Consider the following 26,616-nt stretch of genomic DNA (forward strand, 5'->3'; position numbering starts at 1 on the left):
CAATCCTGGAGACTCGGGATCGAATCCCACGTCGGGCTCCCGGTGCATGGAGCCTGCTTCTCCCTCTGCCTATGTCTCTGCCTCTCTCTCTCTCTCTGTGTGACTATCATAAATAAATTTAAAAAAAAGTTTAACAGGCAGGTAGTTGTAGAATCTCATTGTGGCTTTACCTTGCATTTATCTAACGACTCATGATCTCAATTGAACATTTTAAAAATGTTATTTACCACCCACATATCTTTGGTAAAATTTACATTCATATCTTTTGCCTATTGTTGAAATAAATGTTGATATTTCTATTTTCATTAACAAGAATATAATGAAACAGCAAAGAAATTTGTTGGAACTTCAGTCATTTATCAGTGATGTCAGTAACTTATTTACTTAACGGGGTAATAAGTTTTGGATACCAAAAATATTTCCTCAAATTTCCAATGGAAAACTATAGACACAATGTACTTTTTAAAAAATATTTTACTTATTTATTAATGAGAGACAGAGAGAGAGAGAGAGAGGCACAGAGACACAGGCAGAGGGAGAAGCAGGCCCCATGCAGGGAGCCCAACATGGGACTCGATCCGGGGTCTCCAGGATCATGACCTGAGCCAAAGGCAGACGCTCAACCACTGAACCCCCCAGATGCCCCATGTTTTCTGAATTCCATTATGAATTCTCTAATATGAGAATATTTTCTAAAGGCATACCAAGATTTTTTACATCCAAGTTTCTCATTAGCATAAATTCTGTAATCCTGAGCAGTGTTGGAGTCATCCATAAAGGACTTCCCAAATTCCTTAAACTCTTAGTAAATCTACACCCATATGGTTTCTCTGATGTACTTTTAGGGCTGGACTGTATATAAAGGCCTTCCTGCATTTTTTACATTTAATGGGTTTCTCACCAGTGTGTATCCTCTTATGTTCAGTAAGGAATGAATTAAGTCTAAAGGTCTTGCCACATTCCTTACATTCAAAGGATTTCTCACCAGTATGAACATTCTGATGTCCAATAAGTTGTCCATACAGGGTAAAGGCCTTTCCACATCCCTTACATTCATAGGGTTTCTCACCAGGATGAATTCTTCCATGTTGTACAAAGTATGAGGCATGACTATAAGTTTTTCCACATTCCTTGAATTTATATGGTTTCACATCAATGTAAATTTTCTGAGGTTGTGTAGGATGTACATGTATTCTAAAGGCCTTCTCACATTCCTTAGATTCATAGGGTTTCTCACCAGTATGAATCCTCTGGTGCTGAACAAGGTACAAGCCAGTACTAAAGGCCTTGCCACACTCCTTACACTAATAGGATTTCTCACCTGAATGAAGTCTTTCATGTTGAACAGTATATGAGGTATGACTAAAGGCTTTCCCACATTCCTTGCATTCACAGGGCTTTATCCCTGCATGAATTCTCTGATGTGCATTAAGAAATGAACTAAGTCGAGAGGCCTTTCCACATTCCTTACATTCAAAAGGTTTCTCATCAGTATGAATGCTCTGATGTGGAGTAAGTTGTCCATATACAGTAAAGGCTTTCCCACATTCCTTACATTCACAGGATTTCTCAACAGTATGAATTCTCTGATGTTTAACAAGGGTTGAGCCTCTAATAAAAGCCTTCCCACATTCTTTATATTCATAGAGTTTCTCAAAAGTGTGAATTCTCTGATGTTGAACAAAGCACAAAATGGTATAGTAAAGGCCTTCCCATATGCCTTACGTTTATAAGGTTTCTCACCAATATGAAGTCTCTGATGCTCAGGGAGTCGATGTCTATTCCTAAAGTTCTTTCCACATTCTTTACGTTTGCAGGGTTTTTCACTAGAATGTGTTCTCCCATGTTGAACAGGGTTTGAGCCTTGACAAAAAGTCTTCCCATATTCCTGACATTCACATGATTGCTCTCTATTAAGAATTCTCTGATGTAGACCAAAAGATGTACACTTCTCAATTGTGGGTACTTCTTTAGAGCTGACTGTCTCATCATCCTTCAGTTGAAAATCTGAAAGAAGGGGATGCCTGGGTGGCTCAGTGGTTGAGTGTCTACCTTCAGCTCAGGACATGATCCCAGGATCCAGGGATCAAGTTCTGCAATGGGCTTCTTGCAAGGAGCCTGCTTCTCCCTCTGCCTGTGTCTCTGCCTCTGTGTCTTTCATGAATAAATAAGTAAAATCTTTAAAAATAATCATAATAATAAAATAAGATAAAATAAAATATATTATTTAAAAAAGCAGAGCTTTCTCCTGGCTAAGGGCAGAGGGGAGTCAGAGACCATCAAAGTGTGAGAAGGACAAGACTTGCTGGTTGCTAGCCAGAAGACAGAGGGGGCCACATGGAAAGTGTGAGAAGGAAATAAATTCTACCAGTAACCAGTGAGCTTCAAAGAAGACTCCATGCCCTAAAGAACTGCAGTCACAGCTGATACTACGATTTACCATCCTGTGAACTAATGTATAGAACTATGTGATGATAAATTACTGTAGTCTTAAGCTACAAAATTTGTGGTCATTTGTTACAAAGCAATAGAAAACTAACACACTCTCTAAAAGCAGGCCCAACCCCTATTTCATTCAGCACTGAACTATATAACTCTTCTAGCACATAGCAGAAATAGATTATAAGGGGAAAAAAAGGACAAATCCCTAGACAAAAGAATTAGGATATAATTAAAAGACAGTATCATACAAATAATTCACTGATAACCGATTAGTATGAAATAGATAATCCCTGAAGAAATAAACAATTTCTGAAATGAGGCAGGGAAGGAGGAACCTTAGATATCTTTGCCAAAAAGTCAGGTAAGTTTCCAAGATTCATAGATTTCTCCAAGAAACAGGAGAGACTTAATATGGAGCTCCGTATGGCAAATACAATGACAAAAGGAACACACAAATGATTATTTTGATTTACACATTCTGAACAAGTGCTAATGGATGGATAAAAGATGAATCCATATTAATTCTTGCAAGGGAACAGAAAAAATTAAGTTTTAATCTTTGTTGTTGGATAATCTCCTATTTAGGAAAAGTATTTAACTACTAGTAAAGATTCAAGTAATTTCTCTTTCTCTTTTATTGGAACTATGTTTCAAGACAACTAAAATTACTAGTTTATTTACACAAGAAATAATAGTAACAAAGTATCTTCCTACAAATAATGATTTTTTTTATTCTGATGAGGATTAACAACATGACAGGTTCCTAAAGAAATGACTATTTATTGATAATAAAATAAAACCACACAGATTACTGTTTAGTCACAAGGGGAAAAATTAACTACTGTGACTATAGACTATTATCACTCTAATCCAGTGGTCAATCTTTTTTTCTTTTTTTTAGATTTATTTATTTTACACACACACACACACACAGAGAGAGAGAGAGAGAGAGAGAGAGCAAGAAGCATGAGTACACACATCCATGTGAGTGGGGGGAGGAGCAGAAGGAGAAGGAGAGAGAAAACCCTCAAGCACACTCCCAGCTGAGTGCAGAGCCCAATGCAGGGCTCAATCTCAGGACTCAATCTCAGGATCCTGAGATCATGACCAGAGCTGAAATGAAGAGTTGGCTGCTTAACAAACTGAGCCATCCAAGACTCCTCCAGTGATCAACCTTAATGATGAGTGCAACCAGATACTATGTGTTTTCTGATAAAATACACATCACCTCCTGTGATGTATTCCAGACAAAAATGTTGACCTTTTAAAAACATTTCCATACAATGTGATAAGCCATACAGGCATTTTGACTGGAACCAGACCACTGGGATGGCCCTCAAAGATTAGTACTGAATTTGCACACAAAAGTCAACAGAAAATTGAATCAGACATGTTATTTAACTTAACTATCTGCCTTTAGGATGATTTCTGTTATCTCTTAAGACCATTTTGGCCTATCAACCTCCCAATTCTCAGAAAAAAAGAGAGATATTTAGATCATTTGATTCAAAGAAGAGGAAAATCTGGGTGTTGATTGTTGTCAAAAAAACTTCCAACCACTATTAAAGGATAATTTTCAACTGCGTTCTTCTGCCCTCATGGCTTTTCATGTCACACTACACCAGAAGACCTCAAAATGGGGAAAATTATACAGCACTATGGCCCAGTAACACTAGATCTAGACAATGTCACAAAGGTATAGAACTCTTTTCCAAGAAATTGCATAGGCACTAGTACAAAACAGATTCTGTTTAGAAAATATACTGGCCAACAAGAGAGAGAGATGACTCTTACAAAAATGTACTCACATCTTTAAAGACCTCTCTGAGATCTTTAAGATCACTAAAATTATCCAGGAAACAAGCAAGAAATCACCAAGTTAGGTAATTAGGATAAATTCCTCCATATTGGGCTCTGTGGGCTCTTTGGATTAGGTATGGAATTTGTTCTTTTGGCTAAATCTGAGTAGTAGTCTTTGATTCTGGCCTAGAAGCAGATTAGAAATCCTGATCATAATACTTTTCTTAGTATTGTCTACTCTGCGGTATTCAAATGTATAATCTAGTCCCAAGTGCTGTAATGCTGCCATTTTCTTATCAACTGGTCAAATAATCTTCCAAATAAAAGAATACGAAAATACAACACTTTCAGAGGTTGAAGTGACTTTCATATACACACAATCATGATACACCCAACAGCTGTGTCCATTTGGATAATTTTGCTCCCAAGAAGATATGTTCTATCCTCCAAGTAAGGCTGAAAAATGATCAAAAATGTGGTGGAAGAATCCAAGAAGTAAAACCAACATAATTCCTTGGGTTACATAAAATTGAGAAAAACATACTTCCTAGGACCTATCTTAGCATTCCATGAACTATCAGGGCCCATGGGATTAAGTTTTAGTTACTGAGGGTTTTCTTTTTAAAGCAGTTCTAACTATTTGTAAGGATTAATATTTTCTGACTTTTATTCTTTATTAAAGATCTTCCAAAGAGGAAAATTCACTTATTTTCAAAATAGAATAAATCTCATTCTACCTTACAGTTACACAGGGTTCTACTGAATCCTTTTATAGAAATAAGATATACAATGTGATACAAGTCATCTATTTTTTCCTTTAAGGATAAAGGAATAATGTTCCCTTGGGACATTTTTCTGTTTTATCTTCTGAAAAGCTACTTTATCATTACATCAATTATATCCTAGTATGCAAAAAGGAAAGATTAAAATAAGAAAGTGGAAGAATGCTGGCATCACTCAGAAAGATGATACAGTAGTAATATAAGTCATTACATTGCTCTTCAGTTTTCTCAATGTGTTGCTCAAAGGATTGCATCCATCATTTTTTTTTAATTTATTTATGGGCAGCCCAGGTGGCTCAGTGGTTTGGCACCGCCTTCAGCCCAGGGGGTGATCCTGAAGACCTGGGATCGAGTCCCATATCAGGTACCCTGCATGGAGCCTGCTTCTCCCTCTGCCTGTGTCTCTGCCTCTCTCTCTCTCTGTCTCTCATGAATAAATAAATAAAATCTTTTAAAAATTATTTATTTTATTTTTTTTAAATTTTTTTTTAATTTATTTATGATAGTCACACAGATAGAGAGAGAAGCAGAGTCACAGGCAGAGGGAGAAGCAGGCTCCATGCACCGGGAGCCTGACATGGGATTCGATCCTGGGTCTCCAGGATCACGCCCTGGGCCAAAGGCAGGCGCTAAACCGCTGTGCCACCCAGGGATCCCAAATTATTTATTTTAAAGAGAGAGAGGGGATGCTGGGGGCAGAGGAAGAGGGAGAGAGAATACTAAGTAGACTCCTTGCTGAGAGAGGGACCCAACACAGGGCTCAATCCCATAACCCTGAGATCAGGACCTGAATTGAAATCAAGAGTCAGACGCTTAACTGACTGAGCTACCTGGCTCTCCCATCCATCATCCTTTTTTTTTTTTCCCATCCATCATCCTTTAAGGCCTCAAAGAAGTTTGCAGACATCAATTTTGTGCCTTAAAAAAAATTAGCTTTTATTGAACACAGTTAAGAATTCAAAATTTTTCATCTTCTACCCATTATGGCAAAGATAAGCAAAGTGACAAAGAAAGGCATTTCATAAATGTCAAAGAAATCAGAAGATGAGTACAAAGTGAAAGGAAGCAGAGCTCTAGAGCAGCCTGTCCAGTATGGGAGCCACTAGTTATGTTACTAGACTAAATTGAGATGTGCTGTGAATGTAACATGCATACCAGGTTTTGAAGGCGCTGAGCAAAGAGAAATGTAAATGATCTATTAGTAATTTTATAGTGATCGTACATAAAAACTGACCATATTTGGGATATATTGAAATAAACAAAATGCATTATTAATATTACCATTTTCTTTTAAAATTCACCACTAGGAGATTCTAAATTACATATGTGACTTGTATTACATTTCTATTGGACAGGGCTGTTCTAGATCACAAAATGGTAAGTAGTGTACTCTCTTACTGATATTGCTTATGTTAAAAAAGACCACTGAAAGACAAGTTGCCTATGGACTGAGAAAATAGAAAAAGCCACCAGGAGGCCAATTCTGTAGTGCAAACTGGGGATGGTGGTGGTTTGGATTAGAATGTTAATGATGGAAAGTGCTGAGAAAGTGTAACACTCATAATATATTTTGAACATAGACCTAACATGCTGATATTCTTGGTATGTGTCATATTCCGAATAGTCAAAGCCAGGATCACCAAAGGCAAGTCTTAGTCTGAATATTCATTTGAGCCTAAGATGGTCCTCTTATAGGCATTGCAGGTTAAAAAAATGATTTTCTTTTTATGGTTATAACGAATAATGTTTTAGAAACAGAGAGAGAGAGAGGCAGAGACACAGGCAGAAGGAGAAGCAGACTCCATGCATGGAGCCCGATGCGGGACTCGATCCTGGGACTCCAGGATCACACCCTGAGCCAAAGGCAGACGCTCAACCGCTGAGCCACCCAGGCATCCCGTGAATGTTCTTATTCTTAATATATTCTTAAGTATTTAGGGATAAATGTTATAATCTGTGTAACTTACTTAAATGGTACAGCAAAACTTTTTATACAGATACAGAACAAAGTAGCAAAATATTAAAAATCAGTGAATCTATGTGATGGTTTTAAGGATTGCAACATTACTCTATCAACTTGTGTGCTTTTTAATTCAGCTGGCAAAATACAAACAAAGCAAAACAAAACAGACTTTTAAGAATGGTATATCTCCATACTAATGTCCATACTAAGATACATTTTAAATTCTCTCTCCCTCTCCCTCTGTCCCCAGCCCTCACTCCCTCTCTCTCTCTCAAATAGATAGATAGATAGATAGATAGATAGATAGATAGATAGATAGATAAATAAATAAATAAATAAATAAATAAATAAATAAATAAATAAATAAGATGATGGATGGGGCAGCCCGGGTGGCTCAGCGGTCTAGCACTGCCTTCAGTCCAGGGCGTGATCCTGGAGACCCGTGATCCTGGAAACCTGGGATCAAGTCCCACATCGGGCTCCCTGCATGGAGCCTGCTTCTCCCTCTGCCCGTTTCTCCCTCTGCCTCTCTCTCTCTGTGTGTCTCTCGTGAATAAATAAAATCTTTAAAATAAAAAAGATGGGGATCCCTGGGTGGCGCAGAGGTTTGGCGCCTGCCTTTGGCCCAGGGCGCGATCCTGGAGACCCGGGATCGAATCCCACGTCGGGCTCCCAGCACATGGAGCCTGCTTCTCTCTGCTTCTCTCTCTCTCTCTCTCTCTGTGTTACTATCATAAATAAAAACATTTTAAAAAAATAAAATAAAAAAAAATAAAAAGATGATGGATGCAATCCTTTGAGCAACACATTGAGAAAACTAAAAGACAATGTATTAATGACTTATTTTACTACTGTATCATCTTTCTGGGCAATGCCAGCATTCTTCCACTTTCTCATTTTAATCCTTTTTGGCATTCTAGGATATAATTGATGTAATGATAAAATAGCTTTTCAGAAGATTAAAAATAGAAAAATTTCCCAAGGGAACATTATTTTTTTATTCTTAAAGGAAAAATAGATGACTGGTATCCCATTTTTTTAGTTCTATAAAAGGACTCAGTAGAACCCTATGTAATGTATGGAGATATACCATTAAAAACAATATGATTTATTTAAAAAAGCAAAACAAAAAAATCCTCAAAGTAACGTAAGTAGATTAGATGCAAAGTGTATAGGGTTAAATAGTGTTTCCTCCTCCGTCTGACTGTGAGGAAATAGGGTTTTGTATTAACTAATATGAGGTCATTTTGGGTTAGTGTGAACACTAAATCTAAAATGACTGGTGTCCTTAGCTGAAAGAAGAGGACACAAAGAAAGAGACACAAAGAGAACACACTGTGACCACGGAGGCAGAGATAGGTGTGATGTAGCTGTAAGTCAAAGAATGCCTAGACTATCAGCAAACACCAGAAGCTACAAAGAGACAAAAAAAGGATCCTCCGCTGGAACCTTCAGATGCCCTTGACTTCTTGAGTTCAAACTTCTGGCTTTGAGAATTATGAGGCAGTCGATTTCCATTGCCTGAAGCCACCAAATTTGTGGTAATTTGTTACAGCAAAACTAGTTTACAAGTTTATGGTGATTTATTATGGCAAAAACTAATACACAAAGGTAAGTATATAATAAAGAAAAGAGCTTTGAAATAGGTGTTAAACTTTTCTTCATGTAATTTCCATTTCTGATTAAACTGATTAAAATCAACTCTAAGCAAATGCTGAATAATTGTAGGAATAAGTAGAGAGTTAATGTCAATTTCAATAAAAAATAGGTGGGAGGAGTACCTGGGTGGCTCAGCTGTTGGGCATCTGCCTTTGGCTTGGGTCATGATCCCAGGGTCTTAGGATTGACCCCTGCAGGGAACCTGATTCTCCCTCTGCCTAGGTCTCTGCCTCTCTGTCTCCCATGAATAAATAAATAAAAATCTTTAAAAAAAATAGGTGGGAGCCCACCTAACTGTATAACACAGAATTGAAACTAAATAAAAAATTTAAATATAACATAAAATATAATAGTCTGAAAAAATTATATATTTCAAAGATGAACTTTTTTTAATTTTTTTTATTTATTTATGATAGTCACAGAGAGAGAGAGAGAGAGAGGCAGAGACATAGGCAGAGGGAGAAGCAGGCTCCATACACCGGGAGCCCGATACGGGATTCGATCCCGGGTCTCCAGGATCGCGCCCTGAGCCAAAGGCAGGCGCCAAACTGCTGCGCCACCCAGGGATCCCCAAACATGAACTTTTTTTAATTTAAATTTTACTTAGTCAACATACAGTGCAATATTGGTTTCTGAAGTAGAATTCAGTGATTCATCACATACAGCACCCAGTGCTCATCACAAGTGTCCTTAATCCCCATCACCCATCTAGCCCATCCCCCACCCACCTTTCATCAACCCTGTTTGTTCTCTACAGTTAAGAGTCTTTTATGGTTTGTTTCCCTCTCTCCTTTTTCCCCCTTCCCATCAAGTGTGAACATTTTCTATCAGAACTTACATCAACTTTTTAAAAAAGAAGCTAATTTTTTTTGTTTTTTTTTTTAAATTTTTATTTATTTATGATAGTCATACAGAGAGAGAGAGAGAGAGAGAGGCAGAGACATAGGCAGAGGGAGAAGCAGGCTCCATGCACCGGGAGCCTGACGTGGGATTCGATCCCGGGTCTCCAGGATCATGCCCTGGGCCAAAGGCAGGCGTCAAACTGCTGCACCACCCAGGGATCCCCAATTTTTTTTGTTTTGTTTTTTTTGTTTGTTTGTTTGTTTTTTTCTTTTTAAAATTTTTTTTTATTTATTTATGATAGTCACAGAGAGAGAGAGAGAGAGAGAGAGGCGGAGACACAGGCAGAGAGAGAAGCAGGCTCCATGCACCGGGAGCCCGACGTGGGATTCGATCCCGGGTCTCCAGGATCGCGCCCCGGGCCAAAGGCAGGCGCCAAACCGCTGCGCCACCCAGGGATCCCTTTTTTTTTGTTTTTTAAATGAAAAAGAATTAGTGCTTGTTCCTAATTATAGGACTTTCAACCATAGAACTGTATCTGAAATGTTGCAAAAGACCTTCATTTTATCAAAAAGTACACACATATATCTCTTTCTTCCTGCCTTCTCTTCCCTGCTAGGATGCTCCATTTTCTTCCAGGACATTTCTCCTTCCCAGCCATTTTTGGGCCATCTCTCCTCAGCAGATTCCAGCATCTACATCTCTTGCCCTCACTTTCATCTCCATACCCTACTAGAGTTGCTCTTTACTAAGTTGTGAATGCCATTTAATTACATATTCTAGCTCACATATTAAGACCAGATTCCATTATGTGTTTTTCTAAGTAAAAAAGGACACAGAGGCTACCAAGAAGAGGCTCCCATTAGCCAAATATGAAACAATTTTAATATCAAAATGATAGTAGAAAATTACAACTAACTGAATACAGTAAGAATACCTGGGTCATGCTGTACAAATAAGTGAAACATTGTTCAAACTGAGGAACAATCTGCAAAAGAGACATACTCATCAAAAACGCCAAGGTCATAAAAGGCAAAGAGAGACCAAAGAGTTCTTTCAAATTAAAGGAGATTAAAATAAAAAGACTGCTAAATGAAATTCACCATTTTGTCTTGAATGCTGGGTTGAATTTTATATTTTTTCTATAAAGGATATCATTGAGACAATTGATAACAGTTGATTAAAGTCTATAGATAGGGACACCTGGGTGGCTCAGCAGTTCACCATCTGTCTTTGGCTCAGGGAGTGATCCTGGAGTCCTGGGATCGAGTCCCCCATCGGGCGCTTTGTGTGGAGCCTGTTTCTCCCTCTGCCTGTGTCTCTGCCTCTCTCTCTCTGTCTGTCATGAATAAATAAATAAAATCTTTTTTTTAAAAAGTCTGTAAATTAAACAAAGGTTATTTTATCAAAGTTTTTTGGTTTTTTTTTTTTTTTAAGAAAGATTTGACTGAGCAAGATAGCAAGAGAGAGCACATGGGTGGGGGGCAAGGAGAGGGAGAAGCAGGCTCACTGCTGAGCAGGGAGCCCAATGTGGAGCTTAATTCCAAGGCCCTGGGATCACCACCTGCATCAAAGGCAGACACTTAACTGACAGAGCCACTCAGGTGCCCATATATCAAAGTTTGATTTTGATAATCATGCCACAGCTATAAGGAGAATGAACTTGTTCTCAAGAAATACACACTGAGGAGTGCCTAGTGGCTCAGTTGGTTAGGAATCTGGCTCTTGTCTTCGGCTCAGGTCATGATTTCAGGGTCGTGAGATAGAGCCTGTGTCTGGCTCTGCACTCAGTGGGGAGTCTGCTTGGGATTCTCTCTCTCCCTCTCCTTCTGCCCATCCTCCTGCTGGTGTGCTCTCTCTCTATCTGTCTAAAATAAATGAAATAAAAGAAAAGAGAAAAAAGAAATACACACTGAAACATTTACAGTAAAGTCATTTCAAGGAAAAGGGTCAAAATGAGAAATGACAAAAAGCAATATATAAAATACTATCATGCTCTAAGTAAAGGTTACATGTATGTTCTGTATTATTCTCACAAGTTTTCTGCTTAGGAATTATTTAAAAATAAAGAGTTATATAAAATCCATCAATTGGGCAGCCCAGGTGGCTCAGCGGTTTAGTGCCGCCTTCAGCCCAGGGTGTGATCCCGGAGACCCGGGATCGAGTTCCATTGGGCTCCCTGCGTGGAACCTGCTTCTCCCTCTGCTGTGTCTCTGCCTCTCTCTCTTTCTCTGTGTCTCTTATTAATAAATAAATAATATCTTTTTTTAAAAATCCATCAATTAAGAACTTTGTACCTATTTGTTTAAATTAATATATTTCTGCTAAAAGGGGAATATACAAATGCAGAATAGCACAGTGATGATTTTTTTAAGATGTCTTTTTTTTTCAGATTTTTTATTTATTTATTCATGAGAGAGAGAGGCAGAGACGCAGGCAGAGGGAGAAGCAGGCTCCATGCAAGGAGGCCCAATGTGGGACTCAATCCCTGGACCCCAGGATCACGCCCTGAGCCAAACATAGACGCTGAACCACTGAGCCACTCAGGCGTCCCTGGCACAGTGATGATTAAAGATAAGCCAGACTCTATCTAAATTCTAGTTCTAAGAACAAGCTCTGTAATTAGAAAAATTTGTTAATCATCCCAAACCTTAGTTTCCTCAAATATAAAATACTGATAGCAATTTGAAAAACGTCTCACAATGTTGCTCTGAGAATCCATAAGGCAATACATGTAAAATAATGAACACCAATTAGAAAGGGAGACCTCATAACAAAGCAGTAATTGTTTGGCACTGTTTCAAACAGGAGGAATCAAGCAGGTATCGAGATGGTGCTTAACGACAATATCTACGTAGTCTAAAAATCCCAATATTTCAAGGAAGAACAACTTACACGGGCCATGCTTTTAGAAATGTAAGAACTGTCTTCCTGGGGGTCCCGCTACCAGAGAAGCTCAAACTCTAGAAAATCCAGAGTTGAGAGAAGAAAAGGTAGGTTTAGTGTTCCCAATAACTGCAGCCAATAAATCTTCCTGTTCCCCCATTTCAGCTTCCAAATTATACTATAACTACCCTCACATAAAATTTTGGAGAACAGAGGGATTCTGGATAAATCCAAACCCCAGTGAACCAAGCTGCACACAGCTGGATACAGAACAGCGCTTCTTCAGTGAAGCCAGAATTAGACAGTTCAGCAGGAAGTTTCCTGGCTTGGCCTTCATTTTGGGGAGGCTGAGCTGGATCTAATAATGGCCTGTATAGTTCTACTTTGAACAGATTCTCCTGCCTACATTCCTATATTCTCTCTTTCTCTCTTTTTTTTTAGTTGGAACTTTTATTATTGAAGAATAGTTATATTTTCAGTTTCAGGTGTACAACACAGTGACTTGACATATATACACATTATGAAACCATCATCCCAATAAATCTATTATCACCTGCCACCAAAGTTATTAGCATATCATTGACTATAATCCCTATGCTGTACTTCATATCTCTGTGACTTGCTTATTTTACTGGAGGTTGTACCTTTTAATCCCTCTCACTCATTTTGCCCATCCCATCCCCCTCCCCTCTGGCCACCGCCAATTTATTCTCTGTATTTTTGAGTCTGTTTGTTTTGTTTGCTCGATTGTTTTGGTTTTCATATTCAACATATAAGTGAAATCATATGGTATTTGTCTTCCTCTGACTTATTTTACCTGGCATAATATCCTATAGGTCAGTCCATGTTGTCACAAATGGCAAGATTTTATTCTTTTTCATGGATGAATTATATTCTACTGTATGGATATATGTGCTACATCTTCTTTATCCATTCATCTATTGATGGATGCTTCCATATGTTAGCTATTGTAAATAATGCTACAATGAACATAGGGGTGCAGCTATCTTTTCAAATTTGTGCTTTTGTTTTCTTTGGGTAAATACCGAAAGTGGAATTGCTGAATTTTAAGGTAGTTCTATTTTTACCTTTTTGAGAAACCTCCATACCTTTCCACAATGGCTACACCAGTCTGCATTCCTACCAACAGTGCGTGAGGATTCCCTTTTTCTCTACATGTTCACCAATACTTATTTCTTGTCTCTTTGATAATAGCCATTCTAACAGTGTGAGGTTATATCTCACTGTGGTTTTGATTTGCATTGTCCGGATGATAAGTGATACTGAGCATCTTTTCATGTGTCATTAGCCACCTGTATGTCTTGTTTGGAAAAATGCTTATTCAGGTCTTCTGTCCATTTTAAAATCATTCCTTAAGAATGCAACTCTTCTTTTAAAAAATAGCAGGAAAGAGTCTCTGACATTTATATTTCCCTTCTGTATAGAAATTAAAGAGAGGCACCATTCTGTAATACGATGCAAAACTGAAATAACAAAGGTTGAATCTGGGCAGCCAGGGTGGCTCAGCAGCTTAGTGCCGCCTTCAGCCCAGGACGTGATCCTGGAGCCCCAGGATCAAGTTCCACATCGGGCTCCCTGCATGGAGCCTGCTTCTCCCTCTGCCTGTGTGTCTCTGCCTGTCTCTCTCTCTCTCTGTATCCCTCATGAATAAATAAAATCTTATTTTAAAAAAAGGTTGAAAAAAAAAGGTTGAATCCTGTTCTTTCTGTGCAACTTGGAGATCAGTGCACATGTTTATAACTGTTATCATCTTGTCTTTTCTTATATAAATTTGTCACTGGAAGAGTAATTTGTACAAGAGATCCTTGGAAGTCCTTTTATCTGCACCCATCATTTTTTATGACATTGCTATAATCCCCAAAGGTGTAAACTGACAAGGTTTTTCAAACAAGAGGATCATTGGTGCTCCCCTCTTCTTCCTGCTGCATGCAGAGAATAATGAGTCCTATAGATTCCCTTTTTAAATCTAGGAGTTGAGGAATCTTTGCTACTTTAATCAATTAGTGTGATTCTATTCTGCAGATACAATAAAATCCTGTATATCTGCTAACAAAAATGGGGGGAAGGGAGTGCACACCAAAATATTAATATTATGTCTGTGTTTAGGACACATGCATTGGTTTCCTCTACTCGCATACTCATAGTGCTTCTGACACCAAACATGCATTAAAAAAAAAAAAACCCACAAACAATTCTCTGACACCAGGTGGATGCCCTATAATTCAATTCAGCTCTAAGCTTTGACACTATCTACCTGGAGCTGGCATCAAATCCCATAAGTTAAGGGCTCAGTAGAAGACTGCCCCATTTCAGATACCAATCACAAGTCCCAGGTTGTCACCTGTACTTCCAACCAAATGGCTATAAATTGAGGTTCCCACAACTCCCTCCTCAGGTTCAAAAATTTGCTAGAACAGCTCATACAACTCAGGGAAACACTTAAGTTTATCAGTTTATTATACGTTAAGGGATATGATAAAGTATACAGCTGAGCAGCCAGATGAAGACATACATAGGGCAAGGTCTAGAAGAGTTCTAAGCGCAGGAGCTTCTGAGGAGTTATGGAAGTTCTCTAGAACCTGTACTTTAGAGATTCTTATGAAGGTTTCACCATGTAGGCAAGATTGCTTATCAACTCATTTTCCAGTCCCTCTCTCCTGCCCCTGCCCCAAGAATGGGAGCTAGAGCTGAAGGTTCAAGCTTCTAATCATGGTTTGGTCTTCCTAGTCACCAAGCGCCATCCAAGAACCTGAGTCACCTCTTTAGAACAAAAGATGCTCCTATCATCCAGGAAATTCTAAGAGATTTAGGAGCTCTGTGTCAGACACTCCTATTACTCAGGAAAATCACAAGGATTTTAGGAGCTCTGTGTCAGGAACCCAGGTCAAAGACCAAATATTAGTAGGAACCAGGGGCAGATATATATATATTATCACACAGTCTAATAGTTAGAGTTATGGGTAACTTTTTTCTTTTTTTAATTTTAACTTTTTCCATCAATTCTTTAGATTATTGATTTTTTGGAGGAGAGGACAAGTCTGAACTAATTCTACCTTCAGAATTTATTTTTTATTTATTTTTTAAAAAAAGATTTATTTATTCATGAGAGACAGACAGAGAGAGAGAGAGAGAGGCAGAGACACAGGCAGAGGGAGAAGTAGACTCCATGCAGGGAGCCCGACATGGGACTCGATCCCGGGACTCCAGGATCACGCCCTGGGCCAAAGGCAGGCACCAAACGGCTGAGCCACCCAAGGATCAGACCTTCAGAACTTAATATGAAGATTTTTACCATAATTTTACAATATTAAAACAGTTATTGGTAGCAGATACATTTTGGCCATTAATAAAACCAAGATCAAAAAGCATCATTGGGGGGGAATCCCTGGGTGGCTCAGCGGTTTGGCGCCTGCCTTTGGCCCAGGGGGCGATCCTGGAGTCCTAGGATTGAGTCCCACGTCGGGCTCCCGGCATGGAGCCTGCTTCTCCCTCCTCCTGTGTCTCTGCCTCTTTCTCTCTCTCTATCATAAATAAAAATAAATAAATAAATCTTAAAAAAAAAAGCATCATTAGGGAAAAGCAGTACTTGGACATCTTTAGTTGTAGCTTACCAATATAATTAGATCTAGTCAAACCAAGACTCTTTTCTGAAAGACATAATTCAGGTTAAGTGGCCACCGCAGACTGAATGAGAATATGAATGCAAAGATGAGAGAACAGCCTTGGGTACACAAGGAATACTCCATAAATGTGGCCAAATACCTCTTCTCCTTCACTAACTAATTAAAATATATACCCATCCTTGCAAAATATCTTATAAAACCATACAATAGCAAGTGAGATTCATATATAATTTTTTAAAAGATTTTATCTATTTATTCATGAGAGACAGAGAGAGAGAGAGAGGGAGAGGCAGAGACACAGGCAGAGGGAGAAGCAGGCTCCATACAGGGAGCCTGATGCGGGACTCGATTCCAGGTCTCCAAGATCAGGCTCTGGACTGAAGGCAGCACTAAACCGCTGAGCCACCGGGCCTGCCCAATATTCATATATAATTTAAGATTTTCCTGAATACCACCATCCATAACTGTGTACGTAGTTTAAAACTACTTCATACATTTTTTTTCTTGTGACTGATCTTTTATAAACATATTTTGATTAGTTGCATAATATTCCATCACATGAATGTAGACTGAGGTACTTAACCTTTATACAATATTGAACTCTAATTTTGTGCAAGATCATTCCCAACTATTAAAGTCTTGCTTGCCACCAACGGTTTTAAATATTTTTATTATATATACCACCTTTGTTAATTGAATAAGTCACAACGTTTCTCTATAGAAAAATACACATAAAAACTATAACTCTGTATGCAATTATAAGTGGTTTGTGGTCACTTGGAAGTCTTCAGTTTAATAATTTGTTTAAAAAAAAAGAATTTGTTTTTAACAACTTAAGCTTATTTCTATTGCTACTGAACTCTGAAAGGAATGACCCGGCATCACCAAATGAACAGTTAATACTTCCTGAGCACTCATTATGTTCAGACCTTGTTTTAAGAGACTTTACATACACTAATACTTTATCCTTATTTTATCCCGATGAAGCAAAAACTATTGCTACCCCCATTTAAAAAATTAGAAAAAGGAGTGTGCAGAGTAAGGAAATAATCAACAAAACCAAAAGGCAACCTACAGAATAGGAGAAGATATTTGCAAATGACACATCAGATAGGGGCTTGTATCCAAAAAATCTATAAAGAACTACTCAAACTTCACACCAAAAGAACAAATAATCCAGTCAAGTAGTAGGCAGAAGACGTGAACAGGCATTTCTCCAAAGAACACCTACACAAGGCCAACAGACTCATGAAAAAAATGTTCAACATCACTTGACATCTGGGAAATACAAATCAAAACCACAATGAGATACCACCTCACACCAGTCAGAACTGCTAAAATCAATAGGTCAGAAAACAACAGATGCTGGTGAGGATGCAGAGAAAGGAACCCTGGGTCTGCACATGGGAATGCAAGCTGGTGCAGCCACTCTGGAAAACAGTATAGAGGCTCTTCAAAACATTGAAAATAGAGCTACCCCTACGACCAAGCAATTGTACTACTAGGTATTTACTCCCAAAGACACAAATGTAGTGATCCAAAGGGGCACCTGCAACCCCATGCTTATAGCAGATATGTCCACAATAACCAAACTATGGAAAGAGCCCAGAAGCCCATTGCCAGATGAATGGTTAAAGAAGATATATATACACAATGGACTACTACTCAGCCAAAAAATTTGAAATCTTGCCATTTGCAACAATGTGGATGGACTAGAGGGTATTATACTATGTGAAACAAATCAATCAGAGAAAAACAATTATCATATGATCTCACTCATATGTGGAATTTAAGAAACAGGATCATGGGGGAAGAGGAAAAAAATAAGACAAAATCAGAGAGAGAGACAAACTATAAAAGACTCTTAATTACAGGAAACGGAGTGTCACTGGTGGGGAGGCAGATGGGGGGACAAGGTAATTGGCTGATGAACATTAAAGGAAGGCATGGGATGTAATGAGCACTGGGTGTCATGTAAGACTAATGAATCACTGACCTCTGCCTCTGAAACCAATAGTACATTATATGTTAATTGAATTTAACTAAAATTTAAAATAAAATCAAAAAGGGAATGTGCAGAGTATGTAGATTGTAAACATTTAGTAGTGGCAAAGCCCGGATTCAAGGCGAGATATTTAAGACTCAGAACTCCTATTCTTCAACAGCAGTGTGGTAATACTGCCCCTCACTGTTCAACGACATGTGTAAACAAACTCTGCTGTCAAATCTGAAACAAGGCCTAACAAATAACATGAAATTTAAAAATTAAAAAAGGAAAAACTGTGTACAGGACACAGACCTAGCGACATGTTCAAACCTACAATCGCGTTCCCACTTCTAAAAGCTTCCCGTAGAAGACGACTGTTATATGCCACCGAAATTATTAAGCCAATCATGCCAATCCTGCTAGACCTGACAATGAAGCCTCAGGAGAAGGTGAATTATCTAGTATAGCAGCATCCAGTACGCCAACCAAATATTAACGCTCATCTTTTTACTCCATCAAAGGCTAAAATACAGCCCGAGAACAAACATCAGGAGTTGTGTTCCCACAACACATCATCGAAATTCTTAGAAAAGGGATCACAAAAAAAAAAAAGAAAGAAAGAAAAAGAAAAGGGATTACAGAATAAGATTTAAATGATTTGTTTTGGTTTTTTTTTTTAATTTTTTTTATTTAAATGATTTGTAATCAGCAGCGAGAAATAACAACTAAAACGGTAATGAGAATATTGGGTAAAAAAAGGGGGGGGGGGATGAGAGGGACTCCATCTGTAAGGACCCCATCATTCCCTGGAAAGATGCAGAGTAGGTCACAGTTACGTGGAGTACTTTGTGCAAAGGAAAACACACGTCCTGCTGAAACAATTCAGTGAACGAAAAGGAAACACCAGACCCGCCTAAATCGTAACTTTTAGATACGCAACTTTTAGATATTTCCCGTCTTCTGGGTTTTTCTTTTGGAGACTACCACAACTGGAGAGGAGACCTGTGCGGCGACAGCTGTCCTTTGTGTGCTGGGGTTCGGAGTGACTCAGAAAACCACGCTGCAGGGCTCAGCGCCGCCTTCGGCCCGGGGCGTGATCCTGGGGTCCCGGGATCGAGTCCCACGTCGGGCTCCCTGCGTGGAGCCTGCTTCTCCTTCTCCCTCTGCCTGTGTCTCTGCCTCTCTGGGTGTGTCTCTCATGAATAAATAAATAAAATCTTTAAAAAAAAGAAAACACCCTGCAGGCCAGAACCACCGCGACCGCAGCGCCCACGCAGAGGGAAGGGAGAGCAAGGCGGGTGTCTGCGGTCCGCGCTCTGGGGCGGCCGCGCTTCCCAAACTTGTGAAGAGCGCCCCACCCCCACCCCGAGGTCCCCCACCAGGGTGCGCTCTCGGGGGGGGGGGGGGGAGGTCACGCCGGGGCATGTCCCAGCCAGTCCTCTCGCGAGCTTCTCCGGGAGGAACTCAAGGCGCTAACAGGCCCGTCCCCAGGTCAGTTCCCGGCCTTCCCGCTCGGAAGCTCCCGTTCAAAGGCTCCACTTCCGACCTCCTCCCCCCGGGGACCGTCAGTCTCGCGCAGGCCGGTTGGCTGCGCGGGGAAAGGCGCAGGAACGCGCAAGAACGCGCAGGAACTCGCAGCGGCAGTCGGCCACCCGCGTCGCCCCCGCAGCCCCGTCGCCCGGGCCGCACCATCACCGCCCCGCATCCCCGCTGCTCCCGCGCACGCGCGCGCCCCGCCCACGCCCCGCACTCACTGCCTTCCTCCGCCGGAGTCCGCGCCGCCCCGTGGGCGGGCCTGAGGCCGCAGAGCCCTCCCCTGGAGGCTGACGGGGGACTGTCTCCTCCGGCTTCCAGGTCCGCAGCCGCGCCCACAGTCACGAAAAACAGTTGGCGGGGAAAGGCAGAGGTCCCCGTTGCCCCGGTGGCCTTTGGGAAATGTAGTCCCAAGGCTGAGTCGGCCTCGTCGCAGTTGCCTGTGGGAAATGTAGTCCGGGGCTGTAAAACCGTAGAACCTACGCGGCCCACGGACCGCCCCTTCCGCGCCCGAAGACTTCTGGGAGTTCCCGTCGGGCCTGGGATTACGCAGGCGCAGGCGTGGCTGAAGGGACGCCCCGACCCGCTTCCGCCAGCTTTAGGGCTGGGCGAGTGTGATGGGGCGCGAGGCGAGTGAGTACCTGACCCTACTGGGCGAGGCGGGCTTGGGGGCCCCTGAAGCCCCAGAGCAGGGAGCCACCCGGGGGGCACTGACCGAACCAGCCGTCCCCAGGCCACAGTAGTGACATTCCTCGGTTGTGTTACTACTTTCACATAAAAATAGGGGAAAATGGGTGTTTGGAAGTATTTCTTTCTGTAGGGTTTCGTTTTCTATTACAGAAATGTCATTAGGTAGAGCTAATAGTGGCAACTAATAATAGGAAGACAAACACGTTTGAGGAAAATGTTTCCATCCCCTGACACGGCAGCTTCTTACGAGATGTTTAAATTGTGTACGTTCAAAAAATAAAAAAATAAAAAACAAATAAAATAAATAATAGTGTACGTTCTGTTACTGTGTGTTAAGATACGTGAATGCAAGAACCTTAAAAAGGAGAATGTAAGTACTGAAGGACTATTAAACATACATATACTTTTTTTAGTTTAAATTTTTTTACAAAAAGAGAAATAAAGAAAACTGATAGTTATACTGACTTACAATTGTTCTGTTTCCTTTTTTAAAAAAGTGACATGAAACACAAGTAAAAATATAAACATATATATATTTAAAAGAAATGTTTTTTTCTGTGTCATACATCAGGATATTTCTACTCTTTCTTCTTCCTCTTCCAATAATTCTTGTCTGAACGATCTGTAGGCTTTGTGACATTCCTATCTTATCTTTTTCTTTTCTTTTCATTTTAACGTAGTTGTAAACCTGAATACAGTCAAAATTCACTTCGACTTGCAGATCTGGTCATCTTTTAAGATTTATTTATTTAGGGGCAGCTGGGTGGGTCAATGGTTGAGCATCTGCCTTCCGCCTGGGGTATCATCCTGGAGTCCTGAGATCGAGTCCTGTGTCCAGCTTCTTGCATGGAGCCTGCTTCTCCCGTACCTCTCTCTCTCTCTCTCTCTCTCTCATGAATAAATAAATAAAATCTTTTTTTAAAAAAGTCACATCTGCTCTTCTCTCTCTTAAAAAAATTATTTATTTTGTTTAAGTATTTTATTTATTTTTTATTTATTTATTTATTCATTCATTCATTCATTCATTCATTCATTCATTCATTCATTCATGATAGAGAGGCAGAGACACAGGCAGAGGGAGAAGCAGGCTCCATGCGGGGAGGCAGACGTGGGACTCGATCCCGGGTCTCCAGCATCACGCCCTGGGCCAAAGGCAGGCGCTAAACCGCTGAGCCACCCAGGGATCCCCGATTTATTTTTTTTTTTTTTTGAGAGAGAGAATGAGCAGGGAAGGGGTAGAGGGAGAGGAAGAGAATCTCAAGCCGACTCCCCTTTAAGCCCATTGCTGAACTGGATCTCACTACCCTGAGATCATGACCTGAGCTGAAATCAAGAATTGGATGCTTAACTGACTGAGCCCCCCAGGTACCCTTACGTCTGCCATTTTTAAACACTTTGAAACACATTGGATGTCATCATAAGTTATACCTTTTTCTCAGGGAAAATGGCATTAAATCACAGAGGCAATATCAACTTGTGAAACTGGTTTCCACACAAGCAGCATCATGCATTCTTCATCCACTTAGTGAACACTGGCTGGGGTAGGCCCAGTCTGTTCTAATCTTGGGGACAGAGTGGTGAAGGGTAGCTCATGTTCCAGGGCTAAAGGCAGATCCACAAAAAGGAACTAAATGAGGATGATATTAGTTCTGAAGACAACCAAATAGAAGTAAAGAGATTAAAGAGATTTGGGGTGACTTACATGGGATAACTGGGCAAGATGTCTTTAGGATGGGATGCTAGCACAAGGCAGGGCTGAAGTGAGGGAGCCAAATGGAAATAAATGAATAGAAAGGAAAGGTCCTGACAATGATCATGGCTATAATGAATGTCAACAGGACTACATGTTAGAGAATAAGAGTGTCCACAGGACACGCTAGAGAAGAACCCAGGTCCTATTGCATGTTTACACCCTAAGGGACACAACACTCCTACACACTATCATTACTGAGTATTCTAAAAGGCTCCCTTTTCAAATGTAAATAAATGTCTTATAATAAATGTAGATTCTCTGTCAATAGAAAACCATCTACACTTACCATGAACAAATGGCAACTACAAAGATAAATCCAGTGAACTTCCCGACTTCCAGACTGCCCAGGGGCCCTCGTGCCCTAGCAGAGAAGCAACAATGCTAAAGATGCTGCTCTCCCCACCTATGTTCTTGCGGGTTTTCCCTATTCTCCCAGTCCAAGAAGGCTCCACGATTGTCCCAAAGATGAGCCCTCAGAAAAGCTGTCTCCTTGAAAAAGCATGCAGGGCCTTGCTCCCTGGGATTGGGATGCCCTGGACACAGGGGACACACATCACACACCTGTTTTCATCAGGTCGCCACAACCCAGAAGGACCTGTCATGATTTCCTTTCCAGACCAAAGGAAATGGCATCTAAAGGCAGTGAGGGGATTTACTTAAGGTTAGAATCAGAAATAGAAACCCTTCCATAAACCCCCTAGATTCAGGCCCCTGGGCAGAAGTGATGGGATCCTTCCAGGATCTCCAAACCCACTAAGTGTTTTCGGTTGCCCAGTTTCTTATCTTCTGCTTTATTTGGACCAAACTCTAGTCAGGCTTCTCCTCTCCCCTTTGTCTTGAGATAGGGAAGCTGAAGGAACTCTGTTTTAGGAAGGATCGACCTCTGCTATTTTTTCTATTAGGCCCCATTTACTCGTGTTCCATATTTGCCTCTGAATAAGCCAAAGAAGATATGTTCCCACTTCAAGGAGGAAGAAAGCCATTCTCTGAGTTTTGTCCTAGACGCCAAACACCTAATAACATCTAAGAAGAACCAGATCCCATACATGTTCCAGGACACTAGCTTCAAACAAACCTCAGTTGACACTGGTATCAACACCCCAACCTTCCGTAACTTACGCACTAACGCCTACTGTTCACTGGACACTTGCCTTTGACCCAACCCTACCTGGATTCCCAAAGAAACACACAGAACTCTTTCCAATATAAATCCCTAACCCTAAGCAACCAGGCTCATTCTCCTTTCCTTTCTGAGTCTCCCAGACACTGTCCGCTGTTGTCTCACAACAGCCTTCACTTTGGGTCCTGTTTGATTTCTAACCGATGTGAAGCCAAGGACTCTCTTGGCTGGTCCTATGGGTCATGTCCTTCTGGGTCCCCAAGCTTTGAACAAGCACTAAAGGGCAGCACATGACCCCCCTCCTCTCCATCAGCTTATCCGGAGAATTGGCTGAGGAGAGCAAGACAACTTTCCTATCAAACTGGCAGTGATCATGCTTCCTCTTGCTGGTCCAACTTCCCCTTAAAAGTTTCTGCTTTTACATGAGAAAATGCTCTGCATCACTTGCCATCAGGGAAATATAAATCAAAACCACAATGAGATGCCACCTCACCCCAGTGAGAATGGGGAAAATTAACAAGGCAGGAAACCACAAATGTTGGAGAGGATGCGGAGAAAAGGGAACCCTCTTCCACTGTTGGTGGGAATGTGAACTGGTGCAGCCACTCTGGAAAACTGTGTGGAGGTTCCTCAAAGAGTTAAAAATAGACCTGCCCTACGACCCAGCAATTGCGCTGTTAGGGATTTACCCCAAAGATTCAGATGCAATGAAATGCCAGGACACCTGCACCCCGATGTTTCTAGCAGCCATGTCCACAATAGCCAAACTGTGGAAGGAGCCTCGGTGCCCATCGAAAGATGAATGGATAAAGAAGATGTGGTTTCTGTATACAATGGAATATTCCTCTGCCATTAGAAACGACAAATACCCACCATTTGCTTCAACGTGGATGGAACTGGAGGGTATTATGCTGAGTGAAGTAAGTCAATCGGAGAAGGACAAACATTATATGGTCTCATTCATTTGGGGAATATAAAAAATAGTGAAAGGGAATAAAGGGGAAAGGAGAAAATATGAGTGGGAAATATCAGAAAGGGAGACAGAACATGAGAGACTCCTAACTCTGGAAAACAAACACAAGGTGGTAGAAAGGGAGGTGGGGGGGGTGGGGGTGACTGGGTGATGGGCACTGAGGGGGGCACTTGGCGGGATGAGCACTGGGTGTTATGCTATATGTTGGCAAATTGAACTCCAAAAAAAAAAGTTTCTGCTTTTGCTTATCACTCGCTATTAAAAAAAACCAAGGCAGCCTTTTTCTGTAATTGAAATGCTTGCAGATGTCTGAGATCAGAGTTCTCTCTATTGCAATAGTATTTTTGAATAATCTCTCTTTATTGAAGTCTGGATTTGTTTTTATTTGACAGGAACAGGGAGAGGGGAAGAGTCCCAGACACCACACATGCCCTCTAAGTGGGAGTCTGAGAAGGTGAGGGACGATGTGGGCAGAGTGAGGCAATGAGAGGTGGGCGAATGGGGAGGGGGTGTCTGCGGCCTCGCTAGACCTCTTCCTCCCAGCTCTGGGTGGGGTGGGACCTCCACGGATTGCCAGTCTCAGTGACCCCCAAGTGAAATGCACACAAGGGACAGGGTGCCACACCCAGGGCCCGGAGGACATCTGTCCAGTCCTACTGTCAGGGACACAATCTCAGAAAGGCAAAGATGTCCTTGAGGCAGCACTGTTTGCACAAGGGCGTGGTGATGGGACTCTTATTGCAGACGCATCCCATCTGGGCTGTGATTGGCCCAATGGCCCATGTCACATAGGATATCCAGTGATGTCGTTTTTTCTTTTTCTTTTTTTTTTTAAGATTTTATTTATTTGTTCATGAGAGACACACAGAGAGAGTCAGAGACATAGGCAGAGGGAGAAGCAGGCTCCCTGCCAGGAACCTGATGCAGGACTAGATCCCAGGACCCCAGGATCATGACCTGAACAGAAAGCAGACAGTTCAACCACTGAGCCGCCCAGGCTGCCTGAGTGATGCAGTGTTTGTGTGGATTCCTGCCAAGCTAGGAGAAAGCGTCTAGTCCTGGGAAAGGCCAACAGGCACCACCACCAGGGCGGCTGGGAAACACTGTCTCCAGATTCCAGGGATGGGGACAGTGCTTCTTCTTAAAGGGCCACACCCAGATTTCCGTGGCTTTGTGGGCCACGCCTGGCCAACAAATCTCCACTAGGTGACCTGTGTCTTGGACACATGAGTCCTGAGGGTTTGGGGTGGTCACAGTCTCCACACCGAGTCTCAGTCCTCTCAGGCTATGTGGACCTGGGCAAGCCTTTCCAGCCAATAGGGACCCACATGTAAAGACAATACCTGACTCCAGGCTGTCAGTGCAGTAGTAGCAAGGGGGTCCTTAAAGTGTGGTATCTGAATCAGAGGCATCTGCATCACCTAGCAACTTGTAAGAAATCCAAGTTCCTGGGCTCCACCCCAGACCTACTAAATCAGATTCTGGTGGAGCCCAGCACTCTGCTTTACACCCTTAAAGGCTTTTCAATATCAACTCGAGTTCAATTAAAAGTCCAATGGCTTAATGGGAAATGACTATTATTTATTTCATGGCAGGTGACATGAAAAGCAGGGCCTGGTGCACCACAGTGCTGTTATAGAACTGTTACTATTAGCATTAGCACCACAAGGGTCCTGCATACCTTCCTGTCATGGGATAAAGCTGAAAGAGGACCCTTTGCAGAGTCACTGGTGATCTATGTCAAAACATAAAATACAGTGACTCCTGTCTCAGCAAGCAGCTTCATAGGTAGTATTTATATTTTAACTTTACATAAATGCACATTTTTATACCATTTGACAGATTTTTTTAAGATTTATTTATTTTTTCATGAAAGACACACACACACACACACACAGAGAGAGAGAGAGAGAGAGAGGCAGAGACAGAAGCAGGCTCCATGCAGGGAGCCAATGTGGGACTCGATCCCAGGACTCCAGGATCACGCCCTGAGCCAAAGGCAAATGCTCAACCACTGAGCCACCCGGGCTTCCCAGATTACTTTTTTTTTTTTAAACAGCACATGCAGGAGGTTTCATAAACTAAAGATAGACCAATTACCCAGGGGATGATTCAGGCTACATGATTTAGGCTACATGACTCAACCCTTGGAACATCTGGGTTTATTCCCTCAGGCAAGAGTGGAGAGTGTAGTTGACATGGTTTCATGTTTGTGACATAAGGTGACAGGCTGTTATTCATGCCTTATTCTCAGGAATCAGGACGACACCTGCCCCTGCCTCAGTGTCTAGCCAGTTTTTAAGACAATCCATCAATTTGGTTATCAGATATGCACTTTATTTTTCCTCCAATACGTCCTCTCGACTATGTTCTCTGCTTTCTCTCCTAATGTCTATAGTTCTATAAACTTTAAGAGAGTCTTTCCTTCACCTTATCCTAATGCCAAAAAGGATTTGAGTAGGGAAAACACACAATAACCTATGTAGCCCACATAAATGAAATATAAATCAGAATGTTAATCCTTTTCCTAATAGCAGTTATGTT

General features: G+C 41.2%; 1 protein-coding gene across 1 annotated transcript; it reads right to left on the reverse strand.

The window, feature by feature from the left end:
- Positions 1-504: 504 nt before the first annotated feature.
- On the reverse strand, positions 505-18,325 carry LOC129500146 (zinc finger protein 30-like). The gene is given in 2 exon segments (XM_055310269.1): positions 505-1,720; positions 18,316-18,325. Coding segments are annotated over 2 exon segments (936 nt in total). The 3' UTR covers positions 505-794.
- Positions 18,326-26,616: the final 8,291 nt, after the last annotated feature.

Source organism: Nyctereutes procyonoides, unplaced genomic scaffold, assembly GCF_905146905.1.
Source record: "Nyctereutes procyonoides isolate TBG_1078 unplaced genomic scaffold, NYPRO_anot_genome, whole genome shotgun sequence".
Taxonomy (NCBI): Eukaryota; Metazoa; Chordata; class Mammalia; order Carnivora; family Canidae; genus Nyctereutes; species Nyctereutes procyonoides.